The sequence below is a fragment of the Lepidochelys kempii genome, chromosome 5, assembly GCF_965140285.1.
Source record: "Lepidochelys kempii isolate rLepKem1 chromosome 5, rLepKem1.hap1, whole genome shotgun sequence".
NCBI lineage: Eukaryota > Metazoa > Chordata > Testudines > Cheloniidae > Lepidochelys > Lepidochelys kempii.
In genome coordinates, this window is record NC_136384.1 from 16,156,131 (window position 1) to 16,176,675 (window position 20,545).

The 20,545-nt window shown below is 40.0% G+C and overlaps 1 protein-coding gene across 5 annotated transcripts in view; it reads right to left on the bottom strand.

Annotated features, from left to right (window-relative positions):
* Positions 1-20,545, bottom strand: part of MYO5B (myosin VB) — a 374,454-nt gene that overhangs the window by 100,945 nt on the left and 252,964 nt on the right. For all 5 annotated transcript variants that reach the window (XM_078852710.1, XM_078852708.1, XM_078852707.1 and 2 more), the window contains exons 15-17: positions 20,297-20,449; positions 19,009-19,106; positions 12,080-12,166 (exon numbers count right to left, since the gene is read on the bottom strand). In XM_078852710.1, coding sequence (XP_078708836.1) covers positions 12,080-12,166; positions 19,009-19,106; positions 20,297-20,449 — 338 coding nt within the window. The remainder of the gene's footprint in view (positions 1-12,079; positions 12,167-19,008; positions 19,107-20,296; positions 20,450-20,545) is intronic.

Here is a 20,545-nt window from a genome sequence, read left to right on the forward strand (position 1 = left end):
AAAGAAGTTAGCTTAAATTTAAGACCTCTTGTAAAACCACCTGCGGCATGTCTACACTGCATCTGGAGAGAAGCCTCCCAGCCCCGTCTACAGAGTTATGCTAGTGGGACTTGCTCTAGTGCAGGGATTCTCAAACTTCACTACACCGTGACCCCCCTTCTGACAACAAAAATTACTACATGGTCCCAGGAGGGGTGACCTAAGTCTGAGCCTGCCCGAGCCCTGCTACCCCGGGCGGGTGAGCCAAAGCCGAAGCCTGAGCCCCACCACTCTGGGCAGATGGGTCAAAACCCAAGGGCTTCAGCCCCAGGCAGAAGGCCTGGAACATGAGCCTGGCCATTGACGGCTGAAGCCCTTGGGCTTAGGCTTCAGCCCCAGGTGGCGGGTCCTACCAAGTCTAACGCCAGCCCTGGAGACCCCATTAAACGGGGTCGGGACCTACTTTGGGGTCCTGACCCACAGTTTGAGAACCGCTGCTCTAGTGCTATAAAACCAGCTGTGTAGATGTTCAGAACCTGAACTCCAGCTCAAGCCTCAAGCCCTGGAGGGGAGCTTGAGACCCTGAGTTCCAGCCCAAGCTGCATTTCAAAGTACGGTCTACACAGCTATTTTAGAGCACTCGTGCAAGCCCTTGTCTTGTCTTCACTAGGATTTTTACCTCAAGTTAGTTACCATGTCAGCTAACTCAAAGTAACAACACAACTTTTTTTCCTAGAGAAAACAAGGACAGTGAATGTCATCAAAGAAACTCAGTCTGAAGTCCTTAGCTTCCACTCTGGTTATGTGATGGCAACAATTCTGACTGGAATTACTGGTGAAAGTGTGTTTTCCCTTCCTGCTGGTACAGTTGAAAAAAAATAAATAGACAAACTGATTTTTCTCAAACTTTCCTAAGACATTCATTTCTGGGCTGAGATCAAGCATGAGCAACCTCTGACTCTACATACTCACAGATGTGAGTTAAGACAGCTCCCAAATGGACAGAATGTCTGTCAGCTAAACAAACAGGGAAGAGAGAATCACTGATCCTGTTAAAATAATGCACCACAGGCCAACCCCAAGTACCTCTGGTTCAAAAAACTTAAGCACTCCAATAAAAGGGTGGCAGAACTTGCAAGGGCCCCAATCCTGAAACTTGTGTATGTCCAGACTGCTGGGCATGCCCAAAGCCCCTTCTCGATGCTCAACACAGCAGTCTGTCCAAACCCTACAAATTGGAAGATTGTGCTTTGCCTCAAGATTTGTTTGATCTTCCTCCTTTCCCAGTTAAGTATCTAGCAACCTAGGAATTAAGCAATAACTAAGTTAAGGCACCTGGGGCAAAATCCTGACCCCAGTGAGATCATTAGAGCCCAGTTCCTCAAAGGCATTTAGGTTCCTGACTTCCACTGATTTCAGGGGAATTAGGTGCCTAAATACCTCTGAAGATCTTGGCCTGGGAGCCTTACCTCCAGTCAACAACTGCCAAGAAATTCTCCAACTGGGCATTATACCTGTGATTAAATTATCAGCAATGCGACTTGGGTGGAACTGTGTTCAATACTCCCCCACAACTTGCCAGTCTGGGAGTTGAATAATGGAAAATCCCCACTTTTATAATTTACCACAATATTTCATTTCTCTGCAGCCTGAAATTGGTATTAAACAGATCTGTTCTAGCACATTAAAAAAAATTCCCGGGGGGAGAGAAAAGAAAAAAAGACAATTCACATGGCTGTTTTTGTTTGTTTGCATCTCTGATGGGTTATTTGTTATAAACTGAACTGCAGAAGTAACTATAATAGGAGTTGTGCTGTTCTGGAAAAAAAACCCTCTTAATAACTGTTGTGTTATTGCAATGTACAAATAATTGACTGGGTATAGGCTGAATGTTTTCTTCTCCTAAGGGTGACACTCCTAATGGAGACACTCCAGTGCCATATGATATAATCCATTGAAGAGATCCACCTTGCTTAACACTGTAGAACACAAAAAAGATCAAACAGTAAACTTTGTTCAGGAACTATGACTCTTTGGGACATGTGGGATGCATAGTCGAAATAATTTTTGCCATGGATTACTTTCGAAACAGCAGGCTAGGATATAGCTCATCTTGTTCTGTGTTACCATGCCACAGCAGAAAAGATTTGCCTTTCGATTAATTATTAAACCATCCGATTAGTGCTGCCTGAAATTATCCGTGGATCTAATGCCCAGATCTATTCCCTAGAATATGAGTGTGAAAATGTTCACCTAACAAAGCAAGCAAAAAGGGGAAGGGGGAGAGTGTTTAGGGTACTACCTGTAGCCAAATTAATTTACAGATCATGTTTCTCTGAAGACATTGCAAGGCAGAGAAAGGCACATTATGAAAAATGATTTTGTACACAGGGATGCCCTTGAAACATTTCAATTATAAATGTTTAATGTCTGTAAAGTTTAGCAGCTGTGATATTCCACAAAACTGGCACAAAATTGCAGTACGTAATAGACAGCTCAGATGAACAAAAAAGCAGAAGTGAAATTTCAGGAATATTTAAGTGATAACCAAAATGGCTTCTGACTAGATGAGGTAATATATATATATGGCTGAACTGATCTCAGAATTCTAAAGGACCAGTTCATGTGTGTCAGAAGTCAGATTCCAAATTTTTTTTATATGCATGTACACATACAGAGACATCCTTCCTTAAAGGTATAGATTATATATAATTATTTTAAAGGAAGGATGGCTCTATGTATTTCATAAGCCATAAAAGGTGAATATTTAAAATAACCAGTTAAGCATTGGCAACACTAATCACTATTCTTGAGAAGATTTTACTATTTTTCCTGAAGGTAATAAGTCCAAGAGAATGAATTTGAAAGCATCGGAATATTTGCAGACACCGGCCATAGCTCATGGATGCATCACAGACTGTCCTAGATGAGGAATTCAATTGCTCAAGTGAATCCTACTATTCAGTCAGTGCTGACAGAATTGTGTTAATCCCCAATTTCTGGATTTAGTCTAAAATGCCAGACTCAAATCACACTGGACAATCACTTGTTTTGGTCCACGATTGTTCAAAATAAATTCACTCGTTCTTGTGTTACATTTCATAGGAAAATTTCAGAGCAATTTCCCCGGATTAGGTATGAGTTCAACTAATTGAAATCCTTGACATCAAAACCCGTACATCTCTGACTTTGTTTATTGAAGGAGAAACCTCAAGACAAATTCCTGGTGATTAAGGGAAAAAAATCAAATCCTCTTTGACATGTCTGTCACTGGCAATGTAGGGCTTCCACCTAGGTTGGAATGGCTGAGTTGAGGCATGCTATTTAGTAGATCTTGAGCTGAAAACAAATTCTTCCAAGAAATTGAACTTGGAGACCAGAAGTAGGGAGACAAATGAAGGCAGAGGAGAGCTTTCATTCTGTATTTTTGTCATCACTGTAAAGCTATCTAGGCATGTTAATACAAACAAAAGTGTACGGTCCAGACTAGGAGGAGAAGTTAAGGGTATACGTAAACTGCAATTAAAAACCTGCAGCAGGCACCATGGCAGCTGACTCAATCTCAGCCGCGGGTTAAGTGACTTGCAGTATAGATGTTCAGGCCTGGGCTGGAGCCTGGGCTCCAGGAGCTTGTGAGGTGAGAGGGTCCCAGAACTTGGGCTGCAGTCTGAGTCCAAATGCCTACACCACTATTAAGCAGCCCATTCAGCCCAAGCCCCACAAGCCTGAGTCAGCTGGAATGGGCCAGCCAAAGGTGTCTAATGTAGACATACCCTATACCAAAAGATAGAATTGGGTTGAGGAGATGGGGTTTAGAGTTTGTGGTGAAGGACAAGTGAGGAGCGGGTGTTCAGATTTGATGGTGCCAAAAATAAAATAGTTCTTGCAATATTTTGGTCCAAAGTAGCAGAAATACAAGAAGATTTCTCTCATCTCCTCAGCCAGGAAACAGGCCAATTCCAGTTTTGGAACTAAATTGAGATGAAAGCCTACTGGGACAGGCTTGGAGAGTCAAATACAAATTCCCCATTACCAAAATTTGCAGCAGACTGGATATGAGAGCTTCAGTTCATCTCTGAACGAGGGAAATTCTATCTGGTAAAGAATAAGGAACAAACACTGGAAGTTAATTGTTGCTAATATGTGGCATTTATAGTGCTTGATATGTTCCAAGCACTTGCAAAATAATAAATAGTAAGTATTTAATCCTCACACCCCCTGCGTGGCAGGCAAGTATCATGAGCAATGTTGTACAGGGAAAGAATATTGCAGTGGTTGGTACGCTGGCCTGAGACTCAGGAGACCCGGGTTCAATTCCGTGCTCTGACACAAACTCTCCATATGACATTGGGCAAGTCATTTGGTCCATCTGTGCTGCAGTTTTGTATGTGTAAAATGGGGATAATAGTACTTCCCTATCTCACAGGCGTGTTGTAAAGACTGTGAGGCACTCAGATACTACGGTAAAGGATAAAAGTACCTTCAATAGATATAGCATGAAAACTGAACCAGATGGTTCTGAGATGTGCCCCCGAGTCAGAGCTGTTTTCTAGATCCATGCTTAAATCACTAGACCATGCCTCCTTCCATGCACTCACAAATTGACCATATACAGAATTCTTACAAATATACTACAACTGAGCATTCTGAATCTGCCGGGGCCTTGACTTCATTCAAGCCACCAGTATTAGCCATGGATTCAGTAGTACTCTTAATAACTGGGTGTCATTAATACTTAAACGCTGAGAGGTTAAGAGAACAACTGACAGATAAAATATAATCTTATAAAGTTCTCAAGTTCAAAGATTCCTAAAAGAGTATTTTGTTAATGTTGATGGAGCAATACATTGCTTCAACTTCTTATTGTTTCTAGATTAATCTTCATTGTAACCAGCTTCTAAAAAGAAGACAAATGGTTTTATAGTGGAGAGACATGTTCCATACTTTAAACATAAAAGCTGATGATGGATACACTATTCATTTCTCTAGGACAGCGCATTCATCACAGTGGTTTATGTACATAATAATGAACATATTTCTTAACTACCGAATAGCATTTCAAATTGGATGATACATTTTCATTTTACATCAAATACTTGCAGAACACAGTGTTTCATGAAAATGATAAATACAGCAAAGCATATCCTATATCAAAGATAGGGGAACTGCCAAGCTCTCTCTTATAGTTGAGTTTATTATTTTCTTTATATGGTCTGCAGAACACTGAAAAACCGTATTCAACTTTTTAAGAACTGGGTGAAAAGTCATGGTACAAATAAAACCTATCCAGAGTAGTGACTATGGGAGTGCCACAGTGACAAAAGCAAAAAATTTAATGTCAAAATATTGGCTATTTCTTTCCAAGACATTTCACTCCTGGAAATACCCCTTGTAATGAAATGTCGGCAAAATATATTTTGCCAACATGATGTACAAGGAAATGTTGCCTTATATATTACAAATGTATACACTTGGACTGAGGTTGAGGTGGAAATAGGAGACAGGCTTTCTGAAAGTCTATGGGTAAGGACAAAAAACAATCATGGTAGGGGTCTACTACAGATCACCAAGTCAAGAAGAAGAGAAGGAGGAGGCTTTTTTAAACAACTAACAAAATCATCCAAAGCACAGGACTTTGTGGTGATTGGAAACAGGTCACAGATTATCCAACAAGTTCTTGGAATGTATTGGAGACAATTTTTTAGTTCAGAAGGTGGAGAAAGCTACTAGGGGAGAGGCTGTTCTAGATTTGATTTTGACAAATAAGGAGGAACTGGTTGAGAATTTGAAAGTGGAAGGCAGCTTAGGTGAAAGTGACCATGAAATGGTAGAGTTCATGATCCTAAGGAATGGTAGGAGGGAAAACAATAAAGACAATGGATTTCAAGACGGTAGACTTTAGCAAACTCAGGGAGTTGGTAGGTAAGATTCCATGGGAAGCAATTCTAAGGGGAAAAACAGTTCAAGAGAGTTGGCAGTTTTTCAAAGAAACATTATTAAGGGCACAAAAGCAAACTATCCCACTTCATAGGAAAGATAGGAAATATCGCAAAAGACCACCCTGGCTTAACCAGGAGATCTTCAATGATCTGAAACTCAAACAAGAGTCCTACAAAAAGTAGAAACTAGGTCAAATGACAAAGGATGACTATAAACAAGTAACACGAGTATATAGGGAAAAAATTAGAAAGGCCAAAGCACAAAATGAGATTAAACTAGGTAGACACATAAAGGGCAACAAGAAAACATTCTACAAATAGAAGCAAGAAGACAACCAAGGACAGGGTATGCCCATTACTCAATGAGTTGGGAAAAACAATAACAGAAAATGTGGAAATGGCAGAAGTGCTAAATGACTTTTCAGTTTTCACCAAAAAGGTTAGTAGCAATTGGACATCTAACATAGTGAATGCGAGGTAAGATCAGAAACTAAAATAGGGAAAGAACAAGTTAAAAATTACTTAAACAAGTTAGATGTCTTCAAGTCACAAGGGCCTGACTAAATACATCCTATAATACTCAAGGAGCTGGCTGAGGAAATATCTTAGCCATTAGTGATTATCTTCCAAAAGTCATGGAAGATGGGAGAGATTCCAGAGGACTGGAAAAGGCCAAATATAGTGCCAGTCTATAAAAAGGGAAATAAGGATAACCCAGGTAATTACAGATCAGTCTGCTTAACTTGAGTACCAGGAAAGATAATGAAGCAAAATAATTAAGCAATCAATTTGTGAACACCAAGAAAATAATAAGGTGATAAGTAACAGCCAGTCAAAAACAAATCATGTCAAACCAACCTAATAGCTGTCTTTGACAGGGTAACAAGCCTTGTGAATTGGGGGGTGGGAAGCGGTAGATGTGGTATATCTTGACTTTAGTAAGGCTTCTGATAATGTCTCGCATAACCCTCGAGTAAACAAACTAGGGAAATATAATCTAAATGGAGCTACTATAAAGCGGGTGCATAACTGGTTGGAAAACCCTTCCCAGAGAGTAGTTATCAGTGGTTCACAGTCAAACTGGAAAGGCATAACAAGTGGGGTCCAACAGGGATTAGTTCTGGGTCCTGTTCTGGACAAACTGGAAAAATAGTCTGAAGTAAATAGGATGAAATTCAATAAGGATAAATACAAAGTACTCCACTTAGGAAGGAACAATCAGTTGCACACATACAAAATGGGAAATGACTGCCTAGGAAGGGGTACTGCAGAAAGGGCTCTGGGGGTCATAGTTGATCACAAGCTAAATATGAGTCAATAGTGTAACACTGTTGCAAAAAAAAACAAAACAACAACAACAACAAAAAACCCGAACATCATTCTGGGATATATTAACAGGAGTGTGTTGTAAGCAAGAAACAAGAAGTAATTCTTCCACTCTACTCTGTACCGATTAGACTTCAACTACAGTATTGTGTCCAGTTCTGGTTGCCACAATTCAGGAAAGATGTGAATAAATTGGAGAAAGTCCAGAGAAGAGCAACAAAAATGATTAAAGGTCTAGAAAACATGACCTATGAGGAAAGGCTGAAAAAAATTTGGTTTGTTTAGTCTGGAGAAGAGAAGACAGAGAGGAGACACGATGACAGGTTTTAAGTACATAAAAGGTTGTTACAAGGAGGACGGAGAAAAAATATTTTCATTAACCACTGAGGATAGGACAAGAAGCAATGGGTTTAGATTGCAGCAGGGGAGGTTTAGGTTGGACATTAGGAAAAGCTTCCTAACTGTCAGGGTGGTTAAGCACTGGAATAAATTGCCTAGGGAGGTGGTAGAATCTCCATCATTGGAGATTTTTAAGAACAGGTTAGACAAACACCTGTCAGGGATGGTCTAGATAATACTTAGTCCTGCCATTAGTGCAGGGGACTAGACTAGATGACCTCTCAAGATCCCTTCCAGTCCTATGATCTATGACTCTAAAATGTTCAGTTGTGCATGGAAATGTGAAAATTAGCATTTTTCTCCTATTAGTATGAGAAAATTTCTAAAAGACATTTTTGCAAATCCTAAATGAAATGAAAACATCTTGCAGTTCAAGGATTTAAAGTTTTGCATGGCTATTTCGAATGGCATTTAGTCCTATAGGTTTGGGACTAAAGGGTTGTAAGACCAAGCTTCTAGCAATGACTTCTTCCTTATTTATTTCACAGACAATGTCTTCAATCTGAAATCATGCAATCTAGGTATTACTCTTATAAAACTCATTGTGATTTTATGCTGTGCTTAGAGTCATGAAAGTGACCATGTGAAGCTGAAACCAAAAGAAATAATAAAAAATTATTAAATTTCCAGTGGTATCAGATTTAGATTTTAAGTAACATTTGCCTAATTCATTCATACAGTCAGTTCAAATGTACAAATCACTCACTACCTGGGGATTTTCATTAGGATATAGAATCTATTGGTTTTGCTTGTCAGTCAATGTGAATATCTATAATCGAGGATCATAAAAAAAAACTTGCAGAACTTGAAGCTCCTATCTTGTATATAGCAAAGAGATACTACTGTACATATTCACCTTCCAGAAATGTTAAGGTCGCAGCAAGGAACAAAATTCTCACATTGTCCCTTAAGGGTATGTCTACACAGCATTTTGGAGCAAGTGGGAGCGAGCCTGCCAGCCCAGGTTGACAGAACAGCTGTATAGACAGTGCTTTCAAATTGCAGCTTGGGCTGGAGCTCAGGCTCAGAAGCCTAAGGAGGGGCTCGCTCCAAATTGCAGTGTAGACGTATCGTAAGTGTCCTGGACCCTAAACTGGAGAGGATTGAAACCCGAAGAGCTGCTTAGTCTTGCACCTCTTTAGTAGACCAATAACGTCAGACAAGAAGAAGATTTGGGTGCTCCATGCATTAAAAAATTATCCGCCACGACTCTGTGGGAAAGTAGTGCTCATAACCAAAATCGCAACTGTCCAGCCATATGGTTGTGACGCTGGCAGACCAGGTGCCAGCTCAGTGGAATGCTGACAAATACACAGCTGGAACCTGTCTGGCTCACCCGTGTATTAGTATTGTTAAAATAGGCATTATCATTATAAGAATGTGTTTAGACTTTATTGAATGCTTGTGAGCTGCTGCATATATTAATCTCAGTTATAGTATCTGTATCCTATATTGTAGGGTACTATGTCAGTGTCTGCATTGTAAGCCTCTGTAACTGTATAAATCAGCAGACAGGAGGGAGACATTAACTAGTGTGAAATGCTGGTCTCCAACAAAAGGTGATATGTCCTGTCCGACAAGGAAGGCCCATAGACAGACAAACTAGAGTGGAACATTAAAGAGGGCAAAAGACTTTGTTGTTTACTCCCCCCCCTTTAAGATGAGTCTTGCAAGAGAATTCCTCCCATTAGCTGAGTTTTCAGCTTAAAGTGCGGGGGGGGGGGAGAGGGAGGGGAGGGAGAAAGGGAATAAAAAAATAAAAATGCCTAAGTCCCCTAAGGAGAAACTGTATACCATTGCTTCTTGGACTCTGTTGGGCAAGGTTTCTAGGCATAACCAAGGGATTCCCCAGCTGCTTAGCTGGAGTTAGCCCTAAAGGACATATAAAGCTTGCTTATTACAGAAGCTTCTATTACCTTTTGATACCTGAGTGTAACTCATTTGCAAATATATGTTTACTTGCTTTAACCTTGTAAATATCTCTTGTTTCTTTTTCCTATATAATAATCTTTAGATAGTTTATTACAGGATTGGCTAAAAGCATTGTCTTTGGTGTGAGAGCTAAAGTGCAACTGACCTGGGGTAAATGACTGGTCCTTTGGGACTGGGAGTAACCTAAATATTGCTGTGATTTTTGGCGTAAAGGAACATCTGTGTCACAAAGGTAAACCTACCTGGGTGGCAAGACAGACGGAGTACCCAAGGGACTATCTGTGACTCCATGGTAAGGCTGGCACAGTGTCTGAAGAGTTTAAACTTGATAATTGGTTGGTGAAATCTACGTATAGTACTCACCACCAATCTGAGGGCTTGTGCATTGCTTCCTTGCAGCCTGCCCTGAGTTTGGTATCATGCTCTTGAGCCACTACAGGACCGTTTGACATGAGGATAAAGCTTTCTTTGCCTTGTGAGTCTTTCAGTGCAAGAGCTGTCATGTGTGGACAGTGCCTCTCACAAGGGACCCCTGATCTCTGTCTGAGTCTTTAGGCACGACTAAAGTTCCAATACAAATAAATAATTTTTATATCTTTTTCAAGTAGATAAACGCATCTAAAGACTCTATAGACTAGACTGTATGGGCCTAATGCTGGACACCCAGTGCAAAACTGGAGAAATGAGGCCTTATACAAGGGATCTCTGTTGGGGGGGGGTGGTAATCAATTCTCTTCTTCCATCACTGGGAACAGAGAATCTCTGAAGCCACTAAGAGAACCCACGTGCAACCATAAATTCAGAGATCCACCTGCTCTAGGTGAGTATTTATGCCAGCTGATCAGTGTAGTCACAGAACCAAGATCCATCTGCTGTGCTTCAGAACACTACCACGTGGCTTGCTGGCGGCACGTACTCCCCTTGGTGTCCCCCAGCATAAAGAAACCATGGCTGTTCCACTACGACTTGGGGCCTTCTACACATAGGAGGGCAGAAGCAGGATTTGGCCCTACTGACACCTTCATAAACATGATTTTTAAGGTGCTTGGATCATTTTGAGTTATTTTTTTCCATTGTTTAATCTTAGAGATGACAGCAATTTAGGCATCCTCATTTTACCAGTAGCTGACATAGATCCCTTAATGGAAAAGTCTTAGAGAATTTAATAGGGTGGAGCCAATACTTAAAAAGGGCTACACCACCTTCTATAATTCTAGAGAAGGGACGTAAATTTCTATTACATTCTACAGCATGCTTCTAAAGTTTCATAGAAAGGATACAACTTTCTCTCAATTTCCACAGGACTTTTCCATAAAGATCCATCGGAGTGAACTAGAGCAGACAGCAGGCCTTCCTGTTTCCACTATTTGTTTGTCCAAAGGTGTGGTGGGAATTCCTTCTGGATGTCAGAAAGCACCAGGAAAATCAAATAATTTGGCAGTGCCGCTACTGTAACAGCTGGCATAAATTCTCAGGATCCATTATCTCATAAGCATGGAAGGTTTGTGAGTGAACTTTCAGGCAGCACATTTCTCCGAAAGGACAGTGACAGGGCATTGAACATCCCGGTTAATTGACTATTTTGGAAGCATATTTATAACTCCTTTGTTCCATATAAAAAGGCTGATTGCTACACTGACATTAACACAAAACTGCTCAGCAATAAAGCAGACCAGATGCATTTTCAAAATTATTTGCCCTTGTCATCTTCAGGCCTGATTTAGAGTTTCAGCTTTTAAATTTACTGGGCCCTAAAATATCATCTGAAGCTCAAATCTTATCAATGAAGCTCAAATTACCTCCCACCTTTCTTCCTTTATCTTAATGCAAAAAGTTTGATGCCTGATACGATATGTGGACTATAACAATGGTTTAAAAGATTCATTCCCTCCATGTGCATACACTGAAACAAACATCTACATTTTTTGGCTGCAGCTGCTGTTATACCAGGTGTCTGAAGCCTGAAAACAAAGCAATACATGTAGGCCCTGTGGGGACCTTTTCTACAGTGAGCTTTGGTGGCTGCAGGGGGAATCCTTCCTTATAGGCAACATTTACTTCTGAACAAGAATAACATGTTTAGAACTATAACCAGCCTGGGAAAAAACTCCATTATTGTTTCTTGTTGTCCATCTCCATATGGGATCCAATCCAGATTCCTATCAACTTCTTACTATCCACACGTAGCATTTTTGGAGATTTTATTGTTCATGGTTCCTTTCTAATTAACATCACCACGTGAAATTATTTCTCAGTGCCAGACTGAAAGCACCAAGTGTCACTCTGAGCTCAATAAAGAGAACACACTCTATGGCTGGTTTATATTTCAGCTTGTGGCTTGGCAACGAACTTCTCAGAACTGAAGATTTCAGGAGCTGGTGGGATTTTTGTAAACCAAACATCTTTCTGAAAGAAAACACTGCTTTTTCCCCCTCCAGGTGCCAACTTCACTGGATAAAGCACATGACACAGTATAACACAAGGTGTCTTTGGCAGTACAGTACCTGGATGGGTAGCCAGCTGCACTGATACGGATGGTCTCCAACACACCACAGGCTCTTAACTGCTGGACTGCTCTCTTTGGATCAAATCTGCAATTACATGTTAGAATGATACAGATGAGCACAGTTTCCCACTCCATGCACAAAATTAAAAGAAACCTAGCAGCAGCGTATCCGGAGGCAATGACAAGAATATTTACATTGGCAACCTTTCCAATACAGCTGGGTTTCATTTCTGCTTATATACACAGCACGTACAGAAAGAAACTCTGCCATTTACGTTCTCCTGCATGTTGGGAGAGCTCAGTTTCCTGCAGCCTGGAAATCCTTATTGGAATTCTTTGAGCAGGTGGATTAACATGTGACTTATGCAGCACGATTAAAGGTTTTCAGGAGAAAGAACTGAGTTGCTCGTTAACAGAAAGATAGACATCACTGAGCAGAAAGAGGGATGTGATGACTGCACCACAGCATAACCTATAACAACAAGCAGTACAAGGTGCTTTTCTGCATAGCCAGAAAACCTATTCATCTGAGGTCTATAAGATGCGACATTTTCTAACAACAGTGTAATAAGGCTCTGCTGTAAAGGGCAATGAAATTCTTAGGGAAGACAACACCAATTTCAATATGAAAAAACATTCTATACGATCAATACCATTACAATTAATACCAAAGTAATGATCAGACCCCACTTAACTGGCTTTGGAAACCATATGAATTTAAATGTGGTTTAGGAGCTTTAATCTTTGTTTCAATGGAACTTTGCTATCTTAGATGGCACAGGGCCATATTCTATTCTGGTTCTGGGCACTGAACCCACATTGAGATCAGCCGGTGTTCATACCAAACAAGCATAGTAAAAAGAGTCCATTTTCCACAGCATGTGCACACAGAGGTCCTGATTCTCCACTCTTTGGCACCAGACACTGCATTTCAATGGGACTGCACTGCGGTAAAACATTGCAATGGAGCAGAGATTCATAGATTCCAAGGTCAGAATGCACGATTGTGATCATCTAGTCTGACCTCCTGTATATCACAGGCCACAGAACTTCCCCAAAATAATTCCTAGAGCACATCTAGAAAAACATCTCACCTTCATTAAAAATTGTCAGTGATGACGAATGTACCACAACCCCTGATAAACTGTTCCAGTAGTTAATTACCCTCACTGTTAAAAAAAAAAAATTTCACCTTTTTTCAAATCTGAATTTGTCTAGCTTCAACTCCCAGACATTGGATATTATATAGCTTTATCTGATAGACTAAAGCACCCATTATTAAATATTTGTTCCCCATATAGGTACTTACAGACTGTAATCAAGTCACCCCTTAACCTTCTCTTTGTTAAGCTAAATCGATGGAGCTCCTCAAGTCTATCACTATGAGGCATGTTTTCTAATCATGCAAGCATTCTTGTGGCTCTTCTCTGAATCCTCTCCAATTTATCAACATCTTTCTTGACTTGCGCACACCAAACTGGACACAGTATTCCAACAGAGATCACACCAGTGCCAAATACAGTGGTTAAAGAACCTCTACTCCTTGAGATTCCCATTTATGCATCCAAGGATTGCCTTAGTCCTTTTAGCCACAGAGTCACCCTAGGAGTTGGTGTTCAGCTGATTATCTATCACAATCCCCAAATTGTTTTCAGAGTGTCTGGTTCCCAGGATAGAGTCCCTCATCCTGTATGTATGACCTAAGTTCTTTGCTCATAGATGTATACAGTACATTTAGCCACATTAAAAAAGCATAGTTTGCTTGGGCCCAGATTACCAAGTGAGTCATATCACTCTGCATCAGTGATCTGTTCTCTGTTACTTACTAGTCCCCCACTTTGTATGTCGTCTGCAAACGTTATCAGTGATGATTTTATATTTTCTTCCAGTTAACTGATAAAAATACTAAATAAATTAGGGCCAAGAACTGATCCCTGCAAGACCCCACTTGAAACACACCCACTCAGTGATGATCCCTCATTTACAATTCCATTTTGACACCTATCAGTTAGCCAGCTGTTAATCTGTTTTAATGTGTGCCATGTTAATTTTATATAATTTTTCTCTTTTAATCAAAATATTGTGTTGTCTCAAGTCAAATGCCTTACAGAAGTCTATGCCTATTATATCAACATGGTTAACTTCGTCAACCAAACTTGTAATCATAACAGAAGATATCAAGTTTGTTTGACTGAACCTATTTTCAATAAACCTATGTTGATTGGCATTAATTATATTACCCTCCTTTAACTCTATATTGATGAAGTTTTTTATCTGCAGCTCCATTATTTGCCTGGGATTGATGTCAGATTGACAGACCTGTAATTATCCAGGTCGGCCTGTTTACCCTTTTTAAATATTGGCACATCATTAGCTTTCTTCCAGTCTTCTAGAACTTCCCCAGTTCTCCAACACTTATTGAAAAACAACATTAATGGTCCAGTGAGGCCCTCGGCCACCTCTTTTAAAACTCTTGGAAGCAAGTTATCTGGACCTGCTGATGTAAAAGTGTCTAACTTTAATAGATGCTGTTTAACATCCTCCTGAGATACCAGTGGAATGGAAAGAGTGTTTTTATCATCATACGTTATGACTACATCATCTGCTTTTTCCCAAATACAAATTCTCCCAAATTCAGAAACAGCCCCATAATTCTCAGCACCATTAGTATCATGAATTGCCTCATTGTAGCCCTAAAAGGTACTTGGATTGGAAACTATCCATCCCCTATTTTGATGGACAACCTTACAGAGACATACAGATGCTTCTGGGTAGCATCTGTTTATTTCAGGCACTACCCTAACTGCGTGTGGTAAAGAGACAATGCTTATCAAGGGGAGAACAGGTCCCTATATGTATGTTGGGATTCTGAATGCCCCTAATGTTTCAATCTGGAGATCAAGAATTCATGAACAATTTTTAATTTGCTCAGCTGTGCTAGAGTAGTGTAAGAAATACACCTCTGCTATTTTCCGCATTTTTAAAACTCAGCAATGCTGTCAAGTCCACAGCAAGTTATCCATTATAATACCATGAAGAAAAAGAGAAGAAGTTTAACCTGTCACTCACTCCAGACAGGAATCCAAGGGGGTGCAATTTTAATAATAATAAATAGCAGCAATGTTAGCAACTTTCATCCTGGAGGATCCCAAAGCAACTTATACTGTATACAAAGAGATCTCTCTGATTTGCAGGCACCTGCTCTAAACCACAGTCACCTTGCATGTGGAACATAGCAATCAGTCTTCACCAGTAACACTACTCAGCACAGAAAGAGTCAAATAACCTCTCCAACTAAACTGTACAGGGAACTTTGCGTCAGTAGATTATATTAACTGAAAACAACATTTGGTCAAGTCACTTGAGTTAACACTCTCCTCTCGAGCAAAAAAGTGCTCTGCGGTCTATGATCTCTGAGTGACCAAGAACTTGGCTTTCCAATCTCAACGTTAAGCAACTTTCAGTAATGATGTAAGGTAGGAGTTACGAACACAACTCCTAGATGTAGCTACTTGGAATTGTAGTTGTAACCACTCTTTACATTTCACTACACTAAAAATAAATACATACATAAATAAAAATCCTCTAGAATAAAAGATCACACAGATGAGGCTGTTACCATTTCTCACCTTAGCTGGATCAATGATGAACTAAAAATTAAGGAAATAGATTTATTATTATTAACCACTCACTTCTTTTTTTCTTGACTTGGGAGGCAGAAAGGTCTAGTGGATTGAACATGGCCTGGGGCCAAGAGCTATAATTCATGAGTTCTGCCATGGACTCACTCTTAAGTGCTCTTAAGCAAGTCAATTGGGCCAAAATTTTCAGAAGAGCTTAAAGCTAGCCATCTAATTCCACAGTTAGGCACCTAAACAAGTGACCTGAGAACCCAGCAACTTTCACTGAAATCAATAAGTGTTCCATGGAGGAAGTCATTCGGAGCTTGAAAATGAGGCTACCAATTTAAGTACCTAAATGTGGATTTAGGAACTTAACTTTAGGCTCATACTTTTGAAAATCATTGCCTTAACCTTTCTTTGCCTCAGTTTCTTCATCTATAAATTACACATACAATTACTTGCCTACCTAACCTGAATGCTGGGAAAAACTGAGTTAACGTTTGTATAGACTTTGAAAATAGAAAAGATAAGATTTTCAGACTTGAAGCCAATGGGTCTATGGCTGTTCAGCACCTCTGAAATTCAGTGTACGTTTGTTTAGGTGCTTAAATAAGAATTTAGAAGGGAACCATTCAAAGGCACAAATAAGAGCTGGATACCCAACTTCCATTTCTGCCTTTGAAAATTTCCTCCTAGTTGACCAACGTTAAACACAATGGTTTGAAAATTTTGGCTGAAGTGCTTTGCAAGTAGTAAGCATTATGCTTACGGTGCTGCAGCTTCTTTCATGCTGGAAATCTGACACTCAAGTGTTTGATTCCTGAACTAATGTTCAGTAAACTAGATTTGTAGAAAAAAAAAAGTTAAATACTAAATTCTGAATGTCTCATTTTAGGAAAACGTCAAAAAATGTGTCTACTGATATAAGGAGGTTTAAGAAAATGTTCCTCTTTGAATAAATAGGTTCACGTTCTTATGCCAAATGATGAAAACGACAGTGCTATGCAACCACATTTTAGTGGCACTGCACTACCCCAGCACTAGCATTCCACTGAATTGTTTTTCCCTCGCATGGCACAGCTGAAATGTGAACTGCAGTATCTTTATCATCTTGTCTGATAGGAGGAGGATTTTTTAGAGAGCAAATTGGTTTAATTTAAGTGATGCCAAAGACTTAAGTTGCTTAAGCTGGTGGCAATAAGGCTTAATACTAGTGAGGATTCCTGGATCACCAGTACCAGACAAGTAGACTCCTCTGAGGAAGGGTGGAGATACTGATCTCTAGCAAGGGGACGGCGATGTGAATAAGCCTGAACCAGTGCTTTCCAGTTGACAAACAGGAAGTGCAACTTCAACCATCCCACCCCAGAGTATTTTCCTGTGTTGCCTGCTGTTTTCAGGCTATGATGTACACAATGGCCATACCTGCACTGCGAAGGAGTTTCATGTGCTCTTCGGGCTGGAAGAATAATTCTTGGATCTACTTTGGCTTTCCCTTTGTTTTGAAAACTTCAGTTTGGCAACTCCTCTGTTGCCTGTTAGGAATCATTACATCAAACACTGCAGCATCACCATTCTGGGACCATGCCTAGAGACTGTAACAGCCAGGCACACTTGTATGCCTGCAACTTGTTTCAGTTTTGCACCTCTAATCATGTGTAGGTACAGCTGACGTCATTTAGAATTTCATGATTAGTTACTTGACCGCATCTGAACGCTATTTATAAATGGGCATCAGCTGTACCCTGAATACTTGGGAGAAAATTGGAATGTAAAATTGAAGGTGAAAAATTGAATACTCAGCTAAGGCTGGGTTGAAAACTGAGCCATGTGAATAGATGAGTCTCACAGCTCCCAAATTGGAAAGATCAGATTATTTCATCTTGGAGGCTACTTTGCTTCCACTCTTTGGAGTTAGAAAATACTCCCATGACATAATCATACAGGTAACAATCTGTTTGGCATTTGCCAGTGTAGATGTATGGTGTGTCATTTTGTAGATACAAATTGACTACAAGATTTTAAAATTGGCTCTGAGTGGCAGTTGTGTTAGAATAAAACCAGACATGAGGAATTATGTATCACATAAGCAAACAAATGTTCTTTCCTTATCACTGTGGCACTCTAGGAGACCTTGATGTTATTAATAGGATTACATAGGAACTACTCCATCATGGTTTTCTACTATGTCTCCAACAGCAACCTATACCAGGCCCTTTAGAAGACACCTAAAAGGGAGCAACATTGGGTCCTTTCAATCAATGGCAAAATTCCATGACTTAAATAGAATTGGGCCTAATTACAGAATTGGGCCTAATTACATTCTTCCAAATGGTAATACAGAAAAGCTGTATCTGCTCACTATAATTATTTGTCCATTTTATTTAAAATGTGTGTGTGCTCCTTCTAACTGCTGTGGCAGCTCAGGGCATCTCCTCAATCAAAATTCTCTCTCTCACTCAATTGGAATACTGCATCAGCTGATATGACTCATGTTTTTGGACTTCTATTAAAACAAATACGTAACAGGAACAAAAAATACCCAAGGTACAAACGAAGTGTTTTCAATGGAAATTTAAGGAAGTTGCTTATCCCTGTCTTTTCATTTCTCTCCTTCTGCTATTATTCATTGTTTATCACCGTATCTGTGCAATTTAACTCTAATGTGTTGTGAGCTTCTAAGATATAATTTGATCAGACACTATTGCAAAAGCAATAGTTCTGTATTGTACTGGGATATTGTATGTGGTTAGTCTGGGTCAGTGTAGCAGTAGCAGAGTATATTTGTTAGTGTGGGCTACATTTTTCTCCCATTCTACAGCACTTGGAGAGTACCACACTTCTAATATGTTCGACCATTAAAACAAAATAAACTATGAGGTATATTTTCAATCATAAGGGCTTCAATCAACAGAGGACACTGATTGTGGGACTACAGTTCTTAGAATTATATGAGTTACAGAATTTGAAATTCTTAACTTTAACTAGCCATACAACAAATTCCAAGCGCTCATACTACAGTGCTGTAGTATAAACCCCTACGCTAGGTAATCCCAGTAAACTAGTAATAATCTTTCAGGACCCACCAATAACTGTACACCCTCAACTCCAGTTGAAATCAGTGGGGCTTGAGGGAGATCAAATGCTTAGAGCACATTTTAGAAGAACCATTTTGTAAAAGGACGTGTCACTTTTAAGAGGAGTGGAACTCCAAATATTTTAATGTATAGAGACTTTTCAGCCCTTTTTACTATGAAGGACTAGAACAGCTAGCTATGTTGGCTTATCTTAAAGTGGAACTTACTTGAACGGAAGTTTCTCATCATTTGGCTTGATGCAGCGCACGTAGTGTGGAGTGGTAGCATTCAGCGTCTCCATCAATAAATGCAAGGAGTTTCGGAACTGAAAGAGACCAGAACAAAAATAAAATCCACTTATCTTTGAGTGGGGGGAGGGAAGGGGTGAATTTGGAGTGTTCAAACTCTTAATTAGGCCTGAAGATGACAAGGGCAAATTTGGAGTATATTCTAAATCAAAGACAAAAGACTACTTTACAAGCAGACATCAGTAATAAGTGGAAGCCTGAACCAGCCTATGGGTATGAAAATAATATGAATTTTCATATAAACCCAGATTATACTCTAGAACTCTTGGTTCTACACAAACACAAGAGCTACATCAAAGCAATGTTGTAGGACAATACCAAGGGACTATTTTGTGGTTTCAGGCATCATCCCTTCAACTGAGATGTTAAAGGACCCTATCTTGGTAGCTCTACAGCTAGAAGTAAAAAGTATCACTGGCTCTTTAAGAGAGAGCAAGGTACTCTCAAGGTTTAACACCAGTATTTTCAATAAAACGTGTTCCAATGAGTCCTGCACCAGCCTTTGTGCTCCTTATTCTGTGTCTCAATCATGTCCAATCAAGACTACTGAAGTCAACTCATTTGTGGTCTTCCTAAATCCCTCCTCTCTAAACTTCAGGGGAAAAGCCAGATTATTCAATCCACACCAATAAGCAGGCCTATCTTAAACTCTCCCTCATCATCTTTCACTCTCAATGGCTTCTTCGTAATCTCTGCATCAAATTCAGTATGTCCTCCTGCCTTCAGGATTCTATATATGACCTTGACTTCACCTTCCCTCTCTAATCTCACACCCATCTATTCCTTTGCCTGCTCATTCAGCTCATCTCTTTTTGCCTTCTCTCTGTTCAGTCCCCTTTACTCTGCACAACTGGAGGCTGCTTGTCTATTTGTGTTGCTCCACCTCTGAAACGCTCCTCCTATCACTGGCATGTTGAACCAGTTTCTCTTTTTCTATCACTTTTTTTTCTCCTCTATATCTTATGGCTGACCCACATGGTAAATAGTTTTGTGACGCAACATCCGAAAGACACCACCCTGCATCGTAACTTTAAATTACAGCTGTAATAGCCAAGGCTGAGCGTCTACTATCGTTGACTACTGTAACTATCTGCCCCACATGGCACTAGCTTTTACTTCATTACTTTGAAAAGGGCTTGGGAAGAATTGGAAAAGGAAAGCTGCCATGTAAAGAACTAGTCGACTTTAAATCCAGTGAAGACTTTACCTGGTGCCCCACACTTTTCTTGTGCTCTTTGTTGGCAGCTTTCACAGCTGGTCTGGCAGAACGGATGCTGATTTTGGGGGCGGCTCCCTTTACGGTCGGAGTAGCAGGTACAGAATCCTTTTCATCTTGAAATAAGTCAGCTACCATTTGACACTAAGCAGGAGACAGGAAGACCATAAGCACCTATACCATCTATTATGTTTACCAAAGGAATTGCACCGCGAGCCACATTGCAGCCAAGACAACTTG